At 36.0% G+C, this 19,129-nt stretch overlaps 1 protein-coding gene across 1 annotated transcript; it reads left to right on the top strand.

The window, feature by feature from the left end:
• Positions 1 to 322: 322 nt before the first annotated feature.
• On the top strand, positions 323 to 18,900 carry PPP2R5E (protein phosphatase 2, regulatory subunit B', epsilon isoform). Its single transcript, XM_010291156.1, has 12 exons — positions 323 to 334; positions 415 to 516; positions 2,647 to 2,739; positions 7,934 to 8,064; positions 8,146 to 8,205; positions 8,840 to 8,948; positions 9,931 to 9,984; positions 10,085 to 10,135; positions 10,978 to 11,097; positions 12,226 to 12,353; positions 14,782 to 14,883; positions 17,528 to 18,900. The coding sequence occupies exons 1-12, from the start codon at positions 323 to 325 to the stop codon at positions 17,625 to 17,627; spliced, it is 1,062 nt and encodes a 353-aa protein (XP_010289458.1). The 3' UTR covers positions 17,628 to 18,900.
• Positions 18,901 to 19,129: the final 229 nt, after the last annotated feature.

The raw sequence follows: 19,129 nt of genomic DNA, 5'->3' as shown, positions 1-19,129 counted from the left end.
AAAATAACCAAGTGTTGTATGAAAACACCTGTAAATGCATGTTGATAGCATTTCCTGCAACTCCTCATCAGTCATGGCTCTCAGCCCATTGATGCCTAGCAGGATTGGGAATTAAATGTTGGTGGCTTCATCTGGAGTGTGGTGGACAGAAACGGTGGCAGACTGGGCAATGCTGGGATATCAATGGGAAGAAGAAACAAAAAGCCCTGGAGAAAGGAAAGCCAAGGTTGGTGGCAGGTTTGTAAAGTGACAGGTTCCTTAGACCTGTACTATTGCTCAAGAACTTCATCAGACAGCAGGCAATAGAAATACTGCTTACGTGATGGGGGATAGGGTAGGTATAGACATAAAGAGTCTTGAAATCTAGTACCTATTTGAAAAGCAGATCTCATTATTCTTTCTTTCACTTTTCAGGTATCTTGCAATATCTTCAGAACTCTCCCACCTAGTGACAGCAATGAATTTGATCCAGAAGAAGATGAGCCCACCTTGGAGGCATCGTGGCCACATTTACAGGTTTTTGATAATTTATCACATCAGAAATACTTATCATTGATTAATGATTAATGATCTGAGAATTTTCTCAGCTTTGTTTTTAAACCTGTGAATCAGGACTGGACTGTGAGACACTAATATTTCTTAATATTGTTCAGGACTACAATATAGTACCTACAAAGACAGGAGAGTACTTTGTGAAATTTGCAAAATGATAAAGCTTTCTTTCCAAATAGTTTTGATGGTGTCCCTCATATTCCTGTTTTCCTTCATTGATTTAAAAATTATTTTGCTTTCCAAACTGCTCTTAAGCAAGAGTATTGTGGGTATGATACTGCTAGCAGTTTTTGCTTTACTGAGCATAGTTAATTTTCATACAAAAGTATACAGGTGTTGTCAGCTGATCAGAAAAATTAATGAGAATCTACATCCCTATCTAAGTCTTCCTTACTCTCCACGGGTTGATGTTTGCTTTCAGGTGTTTGTAGCAGGATGCATGCTCACTGCTGTGTATCGTTCCTTACCCTGTGCCTCAAATATCAACATGAGGTATCTTGAACAAAGAACATAAACGAATTTTGGAGAAAGCATCATTGATGCTAATGCAGTAAATTCCGTTATAGAAAATGTAGATGCAGATCTTGTCTGTGTTAGTTGGGACAATGACTCACACCACTGGTAAATTTAGAAGAAGTTTGCCTGAATAACAGTTTGTGGAGTCTGGGAGTTTCTGTGAGGAAAGGGGCATGACTGATCTTAGCTTGAAATGAGGATTTTATTTGACAGTTGCATGCACAATCCTTGCTGGTGAGCAGTTTGTTTCACTCTTTTGTGCTCTCAAATTTAGAATCTGTTGAAATGTATGTTTGATCCCTCATTTATATTTAAATTTCACAAAAATTAGAATCTTAAAAGCTTCAAGGCAGCTCTGAAGAGCTCTGCCTACCTGGAAACATCACAGGCAAGCATGCATGTCTTAGCTTATGTCCATTGACCTAGTGCTGTAGTTTTAAAAGTCATTATTTACATGGAATGATGGAATTTCTTAGCCAGTGTATGATTTACCATTGTTAGGAAGAAATGCACCAAAATATTTGTCAGGAGTTGATGGAATTGATTTCCTGATGATTTAATACTAGTTATGTAAGCTGTTGCTTTTTCCATGTCATATTTCTAAACCTCTCTCCCTCTTTTTGATTTCCTATTATTTTCTTTCAGAAGTCAGAGAACACTGTCATAAAGCAGCAGCAGTATTGCAGCATATTGGTGTTTGCATTAAAAAGTTTTAAAAATTATTTTAAAATATAATTTTTTAGCTTCCTTTCTTCTTTCAGTATCCATATTCATACTCACTGAAGTCAGAAGGGAAAATGTTTTCAGTGGCTACTCTTCTTGAAAAGGTTCAGTGAAGGGAGTTGCTGGCTGGTAGCTCATCTGATCAGTGCCAGGTCCGACTTGCTGTCTTAAGAAGCCACAGCAGACCCTGTTTCACTTCACTTCCTTTTTGCCTGTTTTTTATACTCTTTTTCTCCACGAAATGAAAAATCTGTTGCTGTCCCACTGAATAATTTAGGCGGAGGTGGAATTGCATGAAAGTAAGCAGGTTTTCTCCAGCCCTGAGGCTAATCTTTACAGTAAGTTAGGAACTTCTGAATAAATTCCAGTTTGTATTCTTCTTCTGTGTTTCAAGTTGTAGTAGAACACTACTCTAAGCAGTTTCTAATTTAATTATAGTATTTCTAACTGTTTCACCAACCCTTTCAAATTGTAATGTCTATATTTGATGTGACTTCAGCAGTTCAGAGGGCAGTTTAAATGTGCTTTCCAATTACTCTAGGAAGCTTTACAAGATGATAACAAGCATTACAAGATTGCAGAGACTGTTTTTGGTGATGAAATGTCTTTGACTGGGGTTAAATAAACAAAGTTAACTTAAAAAGGCCATGTAATTAATTCAAACTCTAAAGTTGCCATTTGATAGAGGAAAGAAACCTTTTTCATCTTTTTAACCTTTTGCTCTGTGGAAAAATAAGTATTTTATGTCCTAGCAAAAGAATTTAGGGAAATACCTGAAACTATAAAGAATAACCAAGTCCTAAACTAAGCCATGTTGGTTTTTTGCTTTTTGTTTTGTTTTGTTTTCTTTTGCAGCTTGTATATGAGTTTTTCATACGATTTTTGGAAAGCCAAGAATTTCAGCCCAGCATTGCCAAAAAGTACATAGATCAGAAATTTGTATTGCAGGTAAGCTGATCTGTTTTCTTTAAGGCTTCATTTTTGGTTTTGAAAAAAATTTCTTTAAAAAGATTTTGTTTAGAATTTGAAAGTGCAACTTTATTTGCAACAGAAAAAGGCTAAACAAGCACATACAATGAAAGTTTTCAATCTACAGCAGTATGGGAAACATGCATGTGTTTATCTGTCAGTCTCTGTTGCTAGAGGTATATACAGTAGTTGATTTTGCTTTAGTTTTGATACCTTAATCAAAATGTTTGACTCATTGGTTATAAAAGAGAACTGAAACGAAACTGTTGAAAAATGGAAGGTTTACTGTCATGTAGTCTAAAAATTCTGCTCTGTAAAGAGACTACTTAAAGGCCAGCTTTAATGTGTCTTAATAGTGTTAAAATATTTCTGTTGGAAGGGGAGACTACTTCTCCCTTCTATCACTGCTGGAGAGCTGGCAAGGGGCAGAAGTTCATTAAGAAACCTATTCCCAGCGCAGTACTGAAAACAGTGATGCTCTAGTGGTCGTGGAGGAAGTAAAGCAAAAGGCCGTATGAAGTTCAAGCTATATTAAAAGCATGGAAGAAGTAGCATCAATAATAAACAACATTGGCAAAAAATGGATAGCTTTATTTTTGTGGTTTGCTTGCTGTCATTATGGCTGAATGGAGGAGATGGCCTCTGTCAGGCGGTCATCTGGTAGCCAGGTATTTTACACGTATTTAATCTTCCTCCTTGTTGTGTATGAACTAGGCTTCTTGTGTCCTTTGTTATTTCACTTGAAACTACAGTAGCTGGTCTTCTCTACTGAGGAATTTTCATCCAGGCCTTGGCAGACATCAGAACAGAGGTGTCTGGAGGAAGATGTTTTCTGGGATAAGCCAGGAAACTCCAGATACGACTTTTGTCTTCAGCTTTTGGGAATAGGCCTGTCTTGTGTTTTCTGTTCCCATTGTGAATTTTTGTATAATGGCAAAGTCAGAAAAAACTTTGTGTTTCAGCTGTATATAGCTTGCTTTTGAAATCAGGGAAATTTAGAAAGATTCCTATTTAGAAAAGGGAGTTTCCTTGCAGGCTGAGACTTGAGTAAAAGCCAAACTAGAAGTGGTAGGAGGTACTCAGCATTTCTGAAGATCTTTCTCTTGTTCCTTTGTCCTGGAACCTTTATTTTTACCTGTAGTGCTCAGACAATTAAAGCAGTGTTTTTACTGTCCTTGTATGTTATTCATATGAAGAATAGCTGAAAAACATAGCTAAGAGAGCAATTTTTATCCTTAAATTCAAAGATTCAAAGAAGGGACTTCAGTTTCCTTCTTAATATCACAAGACCTTTTTCAGTCTACAGAAGCAGTGGGATATACTTTCATTTTTATTTTATCCATCTTCTAAATACAAGAGAGTTTTTCATCTGGGTCAAACCTCCATGGTGGCGTTTCCTTTTTGTTCATCTTAATATTGTTTTGAACAAGGGGCGTGCACCAGTGTGATCATCCAGTACCTGATGGAGATGTAAGAATATGCATGGGGGGGTAATTGCTCTTGACAGATTCTTCAAGACTGATTTTATTTTCTTTAGATACAGCAGTATTGCATTAGAAGGAATGTTTGTGTTCTACTTCAAAATCTGCAGAAAGTAATTCCTAGATGCTCCTGTTATGTGCTGCTGCATGGTGCTGCGACTTGGTCATGACTGGTGCCATCCCACTCACTCCCTTGCAAGGCATTCAACCCTGTTACAATTTGGCACAGGAGAATGGGTCTAAAAGAAGGATATTTTTTTTAGATCCTGTTAGCCTTTAACAACCTTTCTTTCATTAAGTAGATTTATCTACTGAAAAAGGGAAGTGTGAGATTTTGAAACCTACTTACCTGAAAATGTATGGTACAAAAATTAAGAGTTCAAAAGAATTCTAGAATTCAGAAGTTCTTGCCAGATGCTTAGGTGATGCATTTTTATATATTGCTATGCACAGTGTGTCATTTTAAAATTCACATTCTTCTATAAATACATTTCGATGTGTATAAGTGTTTGTGTTTAGCCTGTAGGAAGTGGGGTGTCCTTCCACATCTTATTGTGTGTGTTGTGTGTCTAGAGGAACACCTAAAAATCTGTGACTCCAGATCACTTACGTAGGAAAGCAATGTGAGACTTAAGAACATTAAGCATGTTTGGTGTTTCATGACACTGACAACACAAGTGTGTCAGTCTTTGAAATCTAGACTGGAAAGACTAGAATCTAGTCTTTCACTCTAAATTGATTTGTTTCTTGAAAATTTGAGGGACTTTAATGGGTGTTTCTTGGCAGTAAGAATGCCTATATGAAAAAATGATACAGCTTTTTTTAATGGGCATTTTTCAAGATTTTTCTTCTTTGCATGCTTTTTGCTTTTGTTTCCTGGATATAGACGTGTTTGTGGCTCTCAGCTGTATGTTTTGATAAAATGCTGTACTTAACCGTTTAAGTGTTCATTTCTAAAGCCTGCTTATATACAGTCTGAAATGGTTGGCAGTGGTTGCTAAGAGACATAATGTTCAAATATATCCACAAGTGCCTGTGTTATGTAGGTTACTATTTTGGAAAATTTATTTCCCTTTTCTATGTATGCTTAGTGTCAGAATAGTCATGTAAATTATGGAAGTCTTGCAGCTTATCTATAAAAATAAGACTTTATTGTTGAAACCTGATAACAAAGTGGACATAGTATAATAATTGTCCCTTTTTTTTGTTTTTAGTAAGAGACTGAGTCTTAGTTCAGCAATATTTCCACAGAGGATTTGTATAAGAGAACTGGAAATATAAATATTTTGCTCCTAAAAGCAATCCAGTAAGAAAATTAAAAGCATAAGTGTTTCCAGCTGTTTGCTGTCTTTGGGTGAAATTCGCTATTTGGGGAAGGATGAGGTGACTATTTATTTATTTAACTGTAGAACTAATTGAACAAAGCAATGTGTTTATAACCTCTGGAGGGCAGCTGACAAACCTCATCGTTTCCTCATGAAATTCCCACCACAGATTCTTACTGCAAGGAAAAGATAGTGGGATCTCATTACATGCTACAGAAACATCGAAAACAATGAAGACTAATACGTACATTAGTCCTAAACCTGGATATTAGAAAGCAAAATCCCAGACATCTTAGCAACTTTTAATCATCTTTTTCTGTCTTTTTTTCCTTTTTCACCTCCTCAAAGTTGTGTAGCAGTTTAACAAGAGATCGGATATTATATGTACACTGGCATATCTACTTAAAATAGGTATTATAGTTTATCTTGTGAATCCAAAATAATTTTGTTTTCTACCATTCCTGTAATAATTTTCTGACAACTTCTTATACGTTTGTAAGACTATTATGGCAAACTGTCTTCGTGTCTCTTGCAAGGAGGGTACTGGCTGACAGCTGCTTTTTTTCATACAAGAGGGATGCCGGTTGCTTATAATTACTGTGCTTTTGAGGGGGTTGAGGTTTTTGGGGTTTTGGTGGTTGGGGTTTTTTTTGTTTTTTTCATAGAATCACAGAATGGTTTGATTTGGAAGAGACCTTAAAGATCATCTAGTTCCAACCTCTCTGCCATGGCAGAGACAACTTCCGCTAGACCAGGTTGCTCAAAGCCCCATCCAGCCTGGCTTTGAACATTGCTAGGGATGGGGCATCCACAACTTCTCTGGGCAACCTGTTCCAGTGCCTCACCACCCTCATAATGAAGAATTTCTTCTTCTATCTAATCTAAATCTTACCTTTTCTCACTTTAAAGCCATTACCCCTTGTCCTATCACTACATGCCCTTGTGAAAAGTCCTTCTCCAGCTTTCTCATAGGCCCTGTTTAGATATTGGAAGGCTGCAATAAGGTCTCCCTGGAGTCTTCTCTTCTCCAGGCTGAACACTTATTCTCTCATCCTGCCCTCATAGGAGAGGTGTTCCATCCTTCTGAGCATTTTTGTGGCCATCTCTGGACCCTGTCCAACAGGTCCATGTCTATTCTGGGCTGAGGGCTCCAGAGCTGGGCGCAGGACTCCAGGTGGGGTCTCCCCAGAGCAGAGGGGCAGAATCACCTCCCTCGACCTGGTGGCCACACTGCTTTGGATGCAGCCCAGGATACGGTTGGCCTTCTGGGATGCAAGTGTGAATTGCTGGCTCATGTTGAGCTCATCAGCCAACACCCCCAAGTCCTTCTCCTCAGGGCTGCTCTCAATACAGTTTGTTCGTTTGGTTTGGTTTGATTTTTAAATAAAGCTTACCTTCTAACTTATTCCATATGTCCACCAGAATATCCAGTGTTGTGGTGTCAAAAAAGATGAAGAAGAAGGGGTAGGGGAAAGCTCATACTTTTGTGGTAGAGGATTCAGGAAGAATAGAACAGAGGTCTGCAGGTGATACACTTGCTGCTCATTTCATGCCTTAATTCTTAGAGGCCACTTCAGATGTCAGTGGTTTTTGGATATGTTTTGTACAATGCAAGGCATAAGATGGCATTCTCTTTTGACTGAGTATCACATAATTGTTTTGCTGTTTTAAAGTCTGATTAAAGAGTTACTTACTAAAGGTGTTTTTTCAGATTTTTTTTTTATTATTATTTTTTTAAACTGCCTATTGAAGTTACCATTTTGTTCAGCCTGGAGGATTAATTCCCCCTGATGCTTTAATTCGTGTTGATTGGTGGAGATCCTGTAACAGCAGATCCAGTGCTGGCATAGACTTCACTGTTGCGGCTTTCGACAACGTGAAGGCCATGCAATCACTAGGAAGGCTTAAGAGCTCGTAATATAAATTACAAGTGATTAGAAAAATGTGACCTTGACACAATGCTGTGGGAACAAAATATTAGAGCAAATGAGGATCTTTTAGTTCTGCAGAGTGAAGGAATGGACAGAGGCAAACTGTCTTATTTTGTAGATATGACAGTATCTAAGAAATATTCTATTTATTTTTAGGGAGGAAGAATGCAGCATTTTGGAGCCAGCTAAGTTTATTAGTTGCTTGAAGATTTCCAAAGTTTTGTTATGTCAGAAGCAGAAATTAATAAACTGAATTTCATGATATTGTACTATGGTTACAACAGATTTTTTAATACTGTATTTCTACACCTTTGGTAACAGGGATATCACATTCTTACATGCATGTGCTTTCATGAATTTAACTTTTATGTAGAAGTCTGTGTGTCATACTTGTCAAATGTCTAGTGTTTCACTTCTCTTTTTCCTTCAAACACAGCTGTTGGAGCTGTTTGACAGTGAAGACCCTCGAGAACGAGACTACCTAAAAACAGTCTTGCACAGAATTTATGGCAAGTTTCTGGGTCTTAGAGCATTTATCCGAAAACAGATTAATAATATTTTTCTACGGTAAGTTGTGGGAGAAGATACTTTTTGCTTATGAACATTTTAGGAAACATATGTTACTTATATTTAACTTTTTTTTTTTAGATTTGTTTATGAAACTGAACACTTCAATGGCGTAGCAGAACTGTTGGAAATTTTAGGAAGGTAAACAAGTCTGTCTTTATTATCTATCTCAAACTTCCCTTCTGGACACGTCAGAATAGTGTCAGATTCAGAAAAAGTATTAGTATAAGCCCTGATTCTGAAAACAGATGTGTGCATGTGCTCATCTTTAAGCCCATGTGCAAGTCTCTGTCGCATCTTTGCCAAGAGTATGTAACTGGATGCAAGTTGCAGCCAAAAGTGTTGGACTGATTTTGTGCGTGTTTAATTTTATGCACTTCATCATTACATGCTGCAGAATATTTTTTTTTTTAAGCACATTTAACAGTGTGAATATTTTGAGTAAATCTGATCATAGTAAGTTAATTACTCAGGAACACCTTGCTTACATGAATTTACAGACCGCATAGACAAGGCCTTATCTGTTTGGCAACAGGTTTGTGCAGCTGTTCATATGATTATTCCTAAGTTGGAGCTCAATTGCTACCTAGATATGTACTGCACTGCTAATATAAAGCAGGAAAAAAGTCAGTACCTGTTTACAAAGGGCATGAGCCTGCTATTTGTAAACAGGTGCTGACTGATAAATTATTTCAATCTAGAAAATGCTTGTTCAGACCTCAAGAATGTTTTCTGTCATGATAACACTAACAAATATTTCTCTTCTGATTTCTAGTATTATCAATGGTTTTGCTTTACCTCTTAAGGCAGAGCATAAACAGTTTCTGGTGAAGGTGCTGATTCCTTTACATACTGTCAGGAGTTTATCACTCTTCCATGCACAGGTAGAAATTACAAGTTTTTTTTCTGCTCAGTTAGAATTTTTTATATAGATATATATATATTTTAAGTTTGCTTTGGAAATTTAATTGCATAGCACAAATGGTGGGGGGAAAATTTTGGAATGTGGAAAAAATGCAGTAGATTTTAAAAAAATACATTTAATGTGTTTTGTATGATAAATGTCTTCTGATTAGATAATTAAAATTGTAACGTACATCTGTAATATTTTGGGGATTTTGTTTAGTAGTTAAACTCTCTCTTTATCCTCTCTGTTATTTTCTCATTTTCACAAGTTCGCCCTTCCCATTCCCTCTCCCAAGAGAATGTTTGGTTTTCCTTAGTATTGTGCTGTCAAGGCTCTTCTTCACTCTGGCAACCCTCTGAATGGACTAATACGCACATTTTTGCATAATCTTTAACATTCTTCCTCACAGATTTCTTAATACTGCATTTATGCTCTCATATATCCTTTTACACATTCAGCTTTCATTACATATTTTTTTTCTCTGATAAGTGATACCTGTTGCATTTCTCTCTGATTTTTAGGTAGTCAAGTTTTTCATATACTGATAAAACATAAAATATGTTATTCCAGGTTTTAGCTGTGCCATCTTATGTTATAATAGTTTTCATGTTTTTTCTGATGTATAAAATTGTAAAAAGACACAGTTTCAGAGGGTAACAGAAGCTTCAGAACATTGGTTGTATGACTGTGTTTAGAATTCCAGGTTGCTCTGATTTTTATTGTATATGCTACTTTGTCACCCTATTTTTTTTTGTAATGTGTTCTGTTGTTTCTTATGAGCTGCACTTTGAGTGGATTTGCACAGTGCAAAGTATGCATCTCAGTTTAAAATTGGGTGCAATTTGAGAAGGCTGTATAGCATTTTGCCTTGAGTCACTCTTATAAAAAAAATTATTTCTTTGTGCTTTCTTTATAGAAATGTTCTAACTTCATTTTCTTAAATCTTTACCTCTTCACAGCTGGCATACTGCATAGTACAGTTTCTGGAGAAAGACCCCTCACTCACAGAACCAGTAAATATTTCTTTCATACTTTTTTTTTTCCCAATCATGAATTGTTTACCTTGTTGAGACAAAAGTAAAAGGATCTAACTTTTTTTTCCTTTTAATTTAGGTCATTAGAGGTTTAATGAAATTCTGGCCGAAAACCTGCAGTCAGAAAGAGGTAAGTGATACGTTAGTATTAACAAAGCATAAGAGTCATTTTGTTCTACAATATAATAGGCAGGGAATCTTTAGATATTTCCAGGTAGATAGTACATGCTGTGGTGGATCTTGGTATTAATTCTTGCAGATGATTTTCCACACTTGAATTCTGGTTTTTTTGGACAGTTTTGGCTATGAAGAGACAAGTTTGATAACCACAGTTTCTATTCACAAAATAAGCACTGATTCTTCTGCAGAGAATTTCTTTTTCTTTCAGAAAGGAGAAAATAAACATAGTTGAGGATAGATTGGAAAACTCTGTTAGATTTGGAATTACATATATGTGAGGATAGTATTTTTCCAGGGAGGATGAAAAATGTTTTATTGTCTGGCATTTACCTACTAAACAAGTAAAAGATGCAGTTTAGACCTTTGCATTTTTATTTCAAATTCTTGATTCAAATCTGAGTTTCCCTAAAGAGATTTTGTGACATAGCAAAACCATTACTTTGCATATTGCTTCCAAAAATAAGGTAAAACTAACAGACACTCCTTAGTTAACAAAGTTTAGGCCTTGGCCAAATTCTTTGTCTGTATGAGTCTAGGTTTTCAGCATGGATTATACTAGTGCAATTTTTGTTGTAAAGGACTACTTTAAATATAGTATTTGCACACACTCATCCTCCTTCTTTTAAGAGACGGAAGTTGCTAAAGGTAGAACTGATAACATTTTTTGAGAGAGGGTCTTGCTGAGCTAGGCTTCCATTTCTCCCTGAAATGGTTGAAATTGAGGTTATCAGCATTTTGTTGATCAAGATGATTCAGAGGTTTTATATTCAATGCTTCCTTTCTTGTCTTTAGGTCATGTTCCTAGGAGAGCTGGAGGAAATCTTGGATGTAATTGAACCGTCACAATTTGTCAAAATCCAGGAACCCTTGTTTAAACAAATTGCCAAGTGTGTCTCTAGCCCTCATTTCCAGGTCAGTGGTAGAGGTTATTGTGTGTATAGGAATGTATAGTCTCAATTTCAAACATAACACATGGCCAGATGCGAATACAGTTTTATGTTATGTGGTTTAAAATATGTGTCTTCTGGATTTCTATGGAAGAGGGTATGTTGCGGTGGAAGTTTAGTTCTGAGCTCCATGAATAACTTGGTTGATGCGTCTGGGGTTACAGCACAGAACTTGCCATTCTGAGCCACATAAGGCCTTAAACTGTATCCAAGCAGACCTTGAGCCCTTCTGACTGTAGGTGACTGCTACTTACTGTATGGCCTTCAGCGTGATAAGACCATGTAGGATGTATTTGCTCCCTTTTTTAGTGTGCTATTGTGCAGCATTCATGTTTTCCTACTTAACTGCCTTCTTTAAGGAGATGTCTGGTTAGAGGTGCTGGAACCCATAGCCTGTTCTCTTCAAACTGCATGACAGGAAGAAGGGGGATGAATGGGATTTAAGTTGAATCGTATGTGAAGAGCAGATAGGATTCATAAGCCTGTAGTGTCTCCATATTAAGCTGGATGACCTATCCTAGGACAAAGGCAGATATGACTGTTTTAGGTTCTTCCTTGGACTGTATTTTTTTAAAAACATAATTTAGATCAGTGTTTCCCTCCTATCCTCCCACCCCTCGTCCCCAAGGTGATTATTATCATTGATACCTTCCCCACACATAAGATCTCTCCCCTGTTACTCAGCCCAGCTACTGGGCCTTTCTCTGTCTCCTTCCTCTGGTATCCCAGCATGGCTCTTTCCTTCCAACTGCAGTCACAGGATTGAGGGAAAGGGGCAATGGGAAGTCTGTCTGCTCTCCCTTCCCCTCCACAGCTGCAGCATTAAGCAGTGTCTGAACCTGGTCTTCAGTGAGTAACAACATATCACTCAGGGGAAAGAGAGTGGGTGCTGTGGGATCTGAATTCTAGGATAAGAACTTAATTCCATTAATGCACGGTATGCTACTGATTAAGGTAGAGTTTTAATTCCAAAGGTAATGGTTCATGTTAATTCATCTTTGTGAAACCTCTCTGTGATTTGTTTTTCCTTCAGAAAATTGCAAAATTATAGATATCTGAATTCCTGTTAATATTTTATTCCTTTGACTCAAAGGTGGCTGAAAGAGCACTGTATTATTGGAATAACGAATACATCATGAGTTTAATAGAGGAGAATTCAAACGTTATACTTCCCATCATGTTTTCCAGCCTTTATAGGATTTCTAAAGAACACTGGAATCCGTAAGTTTTTGCTTTTATTCTTTATCTTACCATTTGACATACTGCTGATAAACTTAGGGGGTGTCTGCTGAAGAACATCTGAATGCGAGAGATCCAAATTCAAAGGTGGCATGAGCAGGTGCAACTCTGTTAATGCCAATATAAATTAGCCTATACTTGAGCTTGTCTTAAAGTGTTTTTAATTATCTGTTATGTACAAAAATCAGTACCTTACAGGATAAAGATAGACCTCCTCACAAGTTGGAAAAAAGAGAAATTAGATGTTACGTTGTTATTGAAGAAAAAGTGTTGTTCATCAAGTGTTTCTTCTACACAGTTTTTTATAAACTGGTTAATGTCTTAAGCCTGATCGTAAATAGTCTAGAATAATAGTGCTTGGCATTAATAAAGCTTTGTGGCTCTATCACTGATGATCCTGATAGCTTGCATTTTTCTAAACATCTATGAAGCCTATAGACATCAGTATATTCTTGGATTGGGTTGTTTTTTCTAAATTTATTTAAATGCAGCTGTTCTCTATTATGCACAGTAATAGAGTAGTTGCTTCATCTTGATATCCTGTTAATTTGGAATTTTTAAACTGAATGGCCTCGTAGAAAGTGTTTTAATGGAAAATACTATCACAGTTAGATGCTATGTATTCTACACTTTAGTTGAATAGTTTTTCTAAGTCAGGGTGGCTACCATTTAGTAAACCCAGCATTTTTAATGATAGGTGCTATGTTCAGCTCTCAGTTGCTTTACAACCTTACTGTAAAGTACTTGTAAAATATTTAATCTTTTAAAACATTAGTCTTTTTGTTCTGTATCTAGCCAAAGCTCAAGTTTATGTGCTTTCCTGACAAATCTAATGCTACTGAAAAGCTTCTGTAACTAATGCTCATCACAAAAGGGCACCTTCCATGGCATAGTAATGCATTACCAGTCTCTAACCTGCCTGTGCTCATGCCCAACTTTTTATACTATGCAATGAGATGCTTCTGGTAATAAGAGTATTCCAGTATCCCAGTTCTCAGAGTTTTCATACCCACAGGAATGTACCTTTGACACACAAGCCAGGTTAACATACATGTAAAATAAAGAAGATATCTAAAGTATTTTTATATTTATAAGACTATTTTGAAATGCAGGCAACAAAAATGAAAGTTTATTGAAAGGGGTGAATGGTAGATAGGTGGGGGGAGCACGGGAAATGGTACATAGATTGTCTGGTATATAGGTTTGTTCCGAAGGTTCCTGGCACCTGTAATTTGGTTCACTGCCTCCTGGCTGAAGAGCTGTTTCTTAAGCAGCCACATGTCTGAATATGACAACCATAATAGTAGATCAGGAACTGGGATCTCTTGATTGATAAACTATTGCAAATTCTTTGAAAGTTTTTTAGATTTTTTTTCTTTCCCTGCTCCATTTTCAACTGCTTTGTTGTTTCTTTATCTTCAACTCTGACAAAAAGGAATTTTGACCTCCAGATAGTCAGATTATTGGCAGACCCATCTTACTTTGGAAATTCTAGCATATTGTAGGTTAGTTATCCAGTCAGATGGTATAGAAGAGTAAACTGATTCTACCTTTTTTGAACCGTTGTGGGACAGAATGCCTTTGAAGACTTTATGAAATTATTATTATATGTAATTTCTTCCTGAATGAACAGATCATGCCTGTCATGTTTTCTGCAATTAAACAGCTCAAATTCAAATAAGCAGTGCTGTATTGGCTCTTGGGTAAGGTCAGAAGCAGCAATAAGCGAAGCAAGCAGAGGTTAGAGAGAGATACTACATATATATACTTTTAAATATATGTATATATACATTTATATATGTATATATAAAATATATAATTAAAAACATACATATACTCACACAGGTTTACACAGATACGGCAGTATTCATCTGACGGATTTGTGGGGTCTTATAAAAGTTTTTTTGCTGTACCGAAGTGAAGATGAATATGAAATGTGTGAATACAAGGAAATAACATTTGAAATACAGCCTTGTATTTTGCATAGATACACTGCATATTCAGCTTCATAGAAAAATCATAAGGAAGTATGAATCATTCCCATTTCCTGTTTAAATTCTATTCCTTCTGCCAGCGTTGATGATCTGAATCCCTAGAGTTGCATTCAGAATTGCTCCACAGCAGAAGGGGAAAGTCTGTAGTTGCATGTAATAGCCTTCTGTTGTTACCTTTTACCCTAGAGTTTTGGTTTGCTCCGTTTAAGTAGTCAACAGAGACATGAAAGCTGATTCTTATCTTTAAATATGTTAATCAAAAGTAGTTTCACTGAAATCAAAGAATTTAAATTTTCATACTTGCAAGAGTAGAATTGGTCACAGAAATGCTGGTAAGAGAAGATGCTTTTATTTCATGTTTGATTTCACCTGAAACTAATAGATTCCTTTCTTTTTTCTTTTTCAATGTTTCACAGGGCTATTGTGGCTTTAGTCTACAATGTGTTGAAGGCATTTATGGAAATGAACAGCACCATGTTTGACGAGCTGACAGCCACTTACAAGTCAGATCGTCAGCGGTAACTTTTTAAAGCTTTTTTTTGTCAGCCGTGCATAAGGCCTGCTCTTCACTTTTTCCCTTTACACTGAGATGCAATTGCATAATCTCACACATAACAGACACAATGCCTCATTTTCCCTCCTGATGCTCATTAGCCTTCTCTTTGCAAGATGTAAGATAATATCATGTACAGGGTGTTCTTTACCCCTTATGAAATACAGTGCCCATTGCATTGCTTGGGAATCTACATTCCTCATGGAATTCCTTTTGAGAATTCCAAAACACTTAAATGTATCAAGATCTTCAATAATAAAAGAAAAATAAGGGTTTAAAGATAACACTTTGCTTAAAGACTTCAAAAAAGTCACACTGAGGCTTGGAAAGAGACAAGAGGGAAAATCCTAAGATTTGATTTTCCAAGCTACTGTCCATAGGCTAGATGTGGTCTTAAAGCAAAGGGGCATCTCTCAACCCTTTAATTTCTTATTCAGAGGTCTGGCTGTATTTGAGTCTTTTAGCATGCAGGATCCATTAGATGCACCACTCACACAGTCATTAGTTCCACCCTAGTAAAATGCTTTTTGTTTTTTCTCCTATTTTCCTTAATCTTTATTTTCTAATAATAGTGCAGCATCTTTTCTCAAGAGTTTCAGCTTTTCCAGAGTGTCAGGTGAAGAAAAGAAAGGGGAAACTTCAGGAACTCTGAACAGTTTGCAACTTCATTTAGGTCATATCTTTTCTGTGACTCAGGGTTCCCCTAAGAAAAGCAAAGGGGTTTTTATGTCGTCACACCTTGTTAGATTATAGTCTCTTGGAGGCCATATTTTTTAAATTGTGTGACCGGAGTCACACTGTCCTTCTGTTCTGCTTCGCTGTTGTAAAATACAAAGTTTTATACACAAAAAATCTACACTTAACAGGTTAGCTAATTAATACAAAAGTAAATTTTACTTTTAGAGACTTGGATATATATTTGAGCTAAGATGCCAGATGAATTCTAGATAGGTGTTGATATATAAGGCTCAATCTGCTAGTGCAGTTGAGACAACACTCTGTGGTTATCTAGCAGAAAAGACAGAGAATCTTAGGACTGGTCATCTAATCCAGCCGTTATACTGAGGGACCACAGTGACTTAAATGAATTTGCGTTTGCATTTTGCCCCTTAAGAGGAGGAACTCTGCTCTTAACAGGACCAGGCACTGTAGTAGTATGTCCTGTGTCTGGATAATGGGTGAGGTTTATTGACTGAACTGCAGAAAGAATTTTTCTTGCACCTACTGATGTTGTATTGCCTATCAAGGCTGGTGCTAACCATTTCACCGTTTTTATTTACTACTTGTTTTAAAATATGTAAATATCTGAATGTGCAAACTGGGTTATTTACCTTAATGTTAACAGAAAATCTTTAACATCTTAATAAAACTGCATTTCAAAAGGAGAAATACGTTCAATATTAATGACTATGATAAGTCAAATGGGTAACTCAGATGAGGTGATGATCCTCTAACAGTCTTTAGGTAAGCAGGTGTGTATTTCATAATGATTAGACGATAAATGTCGGTAAGTAGCCTGAAAATGTCAGGCTATTTCACTCATTCTTATGTTTAATTTTAAATACTTTCTAGTGACAGTGGGCTCTTTGGGGGTGTTTTGGTGTTTGAGGTTTTTTTTTTTTTACTGTTCTTCAAGGGTTTATCTGAAAATTGTTTCTACTTTTTTTATATGTTTAAAATAGTCTTGGGAAATTAAAATCTCAAATGAGCCAGAGGTTGGCATTTTCATGACTGAAACAAATTGTGTAGGAATGATTCTAATCAGCTGAAATATTTTTCAAGAATTCTCTAATGTGACTGGCAGAGAACATGTGTCTCTGTAATTAGATTTCCATTTCATCTGAACCTACAAGGCAATTTAAGAGAAATTGAAAGCATTTTGTACCTTGCAGTATCAAGGAGATTTATTCAGAGTAAGCTATGGCAGAGACAGGAAGCTTAGAGAGCAAGTAATGCAGGTGCAGTAAATGTTGTTAGCTGTTTAATTTTATCAAATCAGCCATTGAAGTCTGTTGTTAAAGCAAATGCTATATAGATCTTGTAGGAATTTGGTAAGGGGAAAAAAAGTAAATCACTGAACAAAAGACACATCTTTTAACTTGAACTTTCCCTTCATTGGTGCCTAAGCTATGTGGAAGGCACCAGTCAATGTAAATAAGAACAGTAATTCTAAAAGAGTAAGGGATTGCTTATTCTAGAAATTGGCTGTTATTTATAAGATTAAAAAACTATCTTGCTTAAATAAACAAACTTGAAAACAATTAAATGCAAGTTAGTCCTGAATTGTTAATTTTTATAATCATGATATATTTCTTCCATAATAAGTCCACTGCATTTTTTTTTCTTCTATATTACAAATTAGTGTCTATGTACACTGTCACTTTGTTCAGCTTATGTTTTATGTTCTTTTCCTGCTGCTTTGTTTAGCAATATTTATGTAGGTAACAAAAACCACCAAACAAAAATATTTACCAAAAATAAATATGTTAGGAAAATTACAGCTGTGTTCAAAAAAATTAGTGCTGCTACTTAATGTCAACTATATATTTTTAAGCATAGATATTCTACAGTATTCTCCTTTGCTAACTCTGTTTTATTTCATCTGTCAGTGAGAAGAAGAAAGAGAAAGAGCGTGAAGAACTGTGGAAAAAACTGGAGGATTTGGAATTAAAGAGAGGTCTTAGACGTGATGGGATAATTCCAACTTAACAAAAAAACAAAACAGCATTATTAACCTGTGGAGTCACACATTTATGTAGTAGAAGATGGAGCAACAGTTTTCTGTATTGTGCAACTTTACAGTAGATTTCACATTTGTTTCATTATTACAACAGCACTGTATATACCTGTCTCTAAGTAAAGGAAAAAAAATAAGGACTTTAATCCAAAGTTTGGACAGCAGATGGACTTCTCAGAACTTTGCAAACATAATCATTGTTTTAACCCTTCTTAAAACCAGTCTTCAAAGATCTGTTGATGAAAATTGCGATGTCAAATTCCATTGTCAGGACCTGTTCCTTATTTATCGTTAGCAGAGAGTATAATATGACTTTCAAATGTGAACAATCTTAAAATTTAGCTTGTCTTTCTGCTAAACTGTTAAGTGTATTTATAGTAAGGGAGAAAAAAGACTGTCATTTCCGTATGAGTTTGTGTAACATCCTCCTTCTCTGGATAACTTTACTGTAATTTGACTTTTTTCCTTTTGCACATCTTCATAAGTTGAATGTCCATTCACATCAGGACCATGAAAAACATTGGTCCTGAATAAAAGTTTTGTTTACTGGTGTGAGCATTTTTTTAGTACCAGGCTGTCTCTGGTGTTTCCTTAATCTGAACATTAGGAGTTAAAAAACAAGTAGGTGATAAACATAGTAGGAAAGGGAGCTTTGGATTCACGCACCTATTTATTACAAATCCAAATTAGTGTCCACAATCCTTTAAAAACGGGCAGTGGTAACACCCTGGACTTGAGTACCTAACCAGTATTAGTGATACGGTATTGGACACGCACACCGGAGTTGTTTTAGAAATACTAATTGCTAAATTATTAAAATATCTTTTCTTGGACCATTTCAAAAGAATAAAGACAAACGCTAAACAGTGCAAGCATGAAATCGATCTCCAGTGGTCATGGATCTAATTGGAAATTTTGTTGAGATAGCCGTTTGGACTGTTTGGAGTTGTTGCCTTACTTTTTAATATGTATTTATGAAGTGTTCCAGCAAAAGAGGATGTAGCCTCTAAGAAACATACTATAGTGTTTTTGTCGTTCTAGTACTATTATTCATCACAGTACCAGCCCTATTGTCTTAGCTGGAGAGGATTCTGGATAATATATTTCTGCATTCTCATCTGGATGCTCATTCCTAACTACTGTATTTGTTACCAAAAGTGGTTCTACAAATGCTACTGAAAAAAATTCTGGAAATCCTAATGTTCTGAGTATTAATAATAAAGTTTAAAATGCTTTTATATCAAAGGTGCATTGTGACCAAATTGTTTAAAACAAAAGAAAAAAATTACAAAAACAGAGAGGGCTGTATTGTAAGTATACATTATTGGCTATCTGCTTTGTATTTGAAAGTGGAATCTTACATCTTTGGTAGGTAAAATGCTGATAAGACTTATGTACAGTATATATTTAGCTAATGCAGTTGCATTATTATATACCGAAAGGTATGTGTTTCAGGATTTTTCTCCAGGATGCT

Source organism: Phaethon lepturus, unplaced genomic scaffold (genome assembly GCF_000687285.1).
Source record: "Phaethon lepturus isolate BGI_N335 unplaced genomic scaffold, ASM68728v1 scaffold3760, whole genome shotgun sequence".
NCBI classification, from domain to species: Eukaryota; Metazoa; Chordata; class Aves; order Phaethontiformes; family Phaethontidae; genus Phaethon; species Phaethon lepturus.
This window is presented reverse-complemented; position numbering and strand designations above follow the sequence as displayed.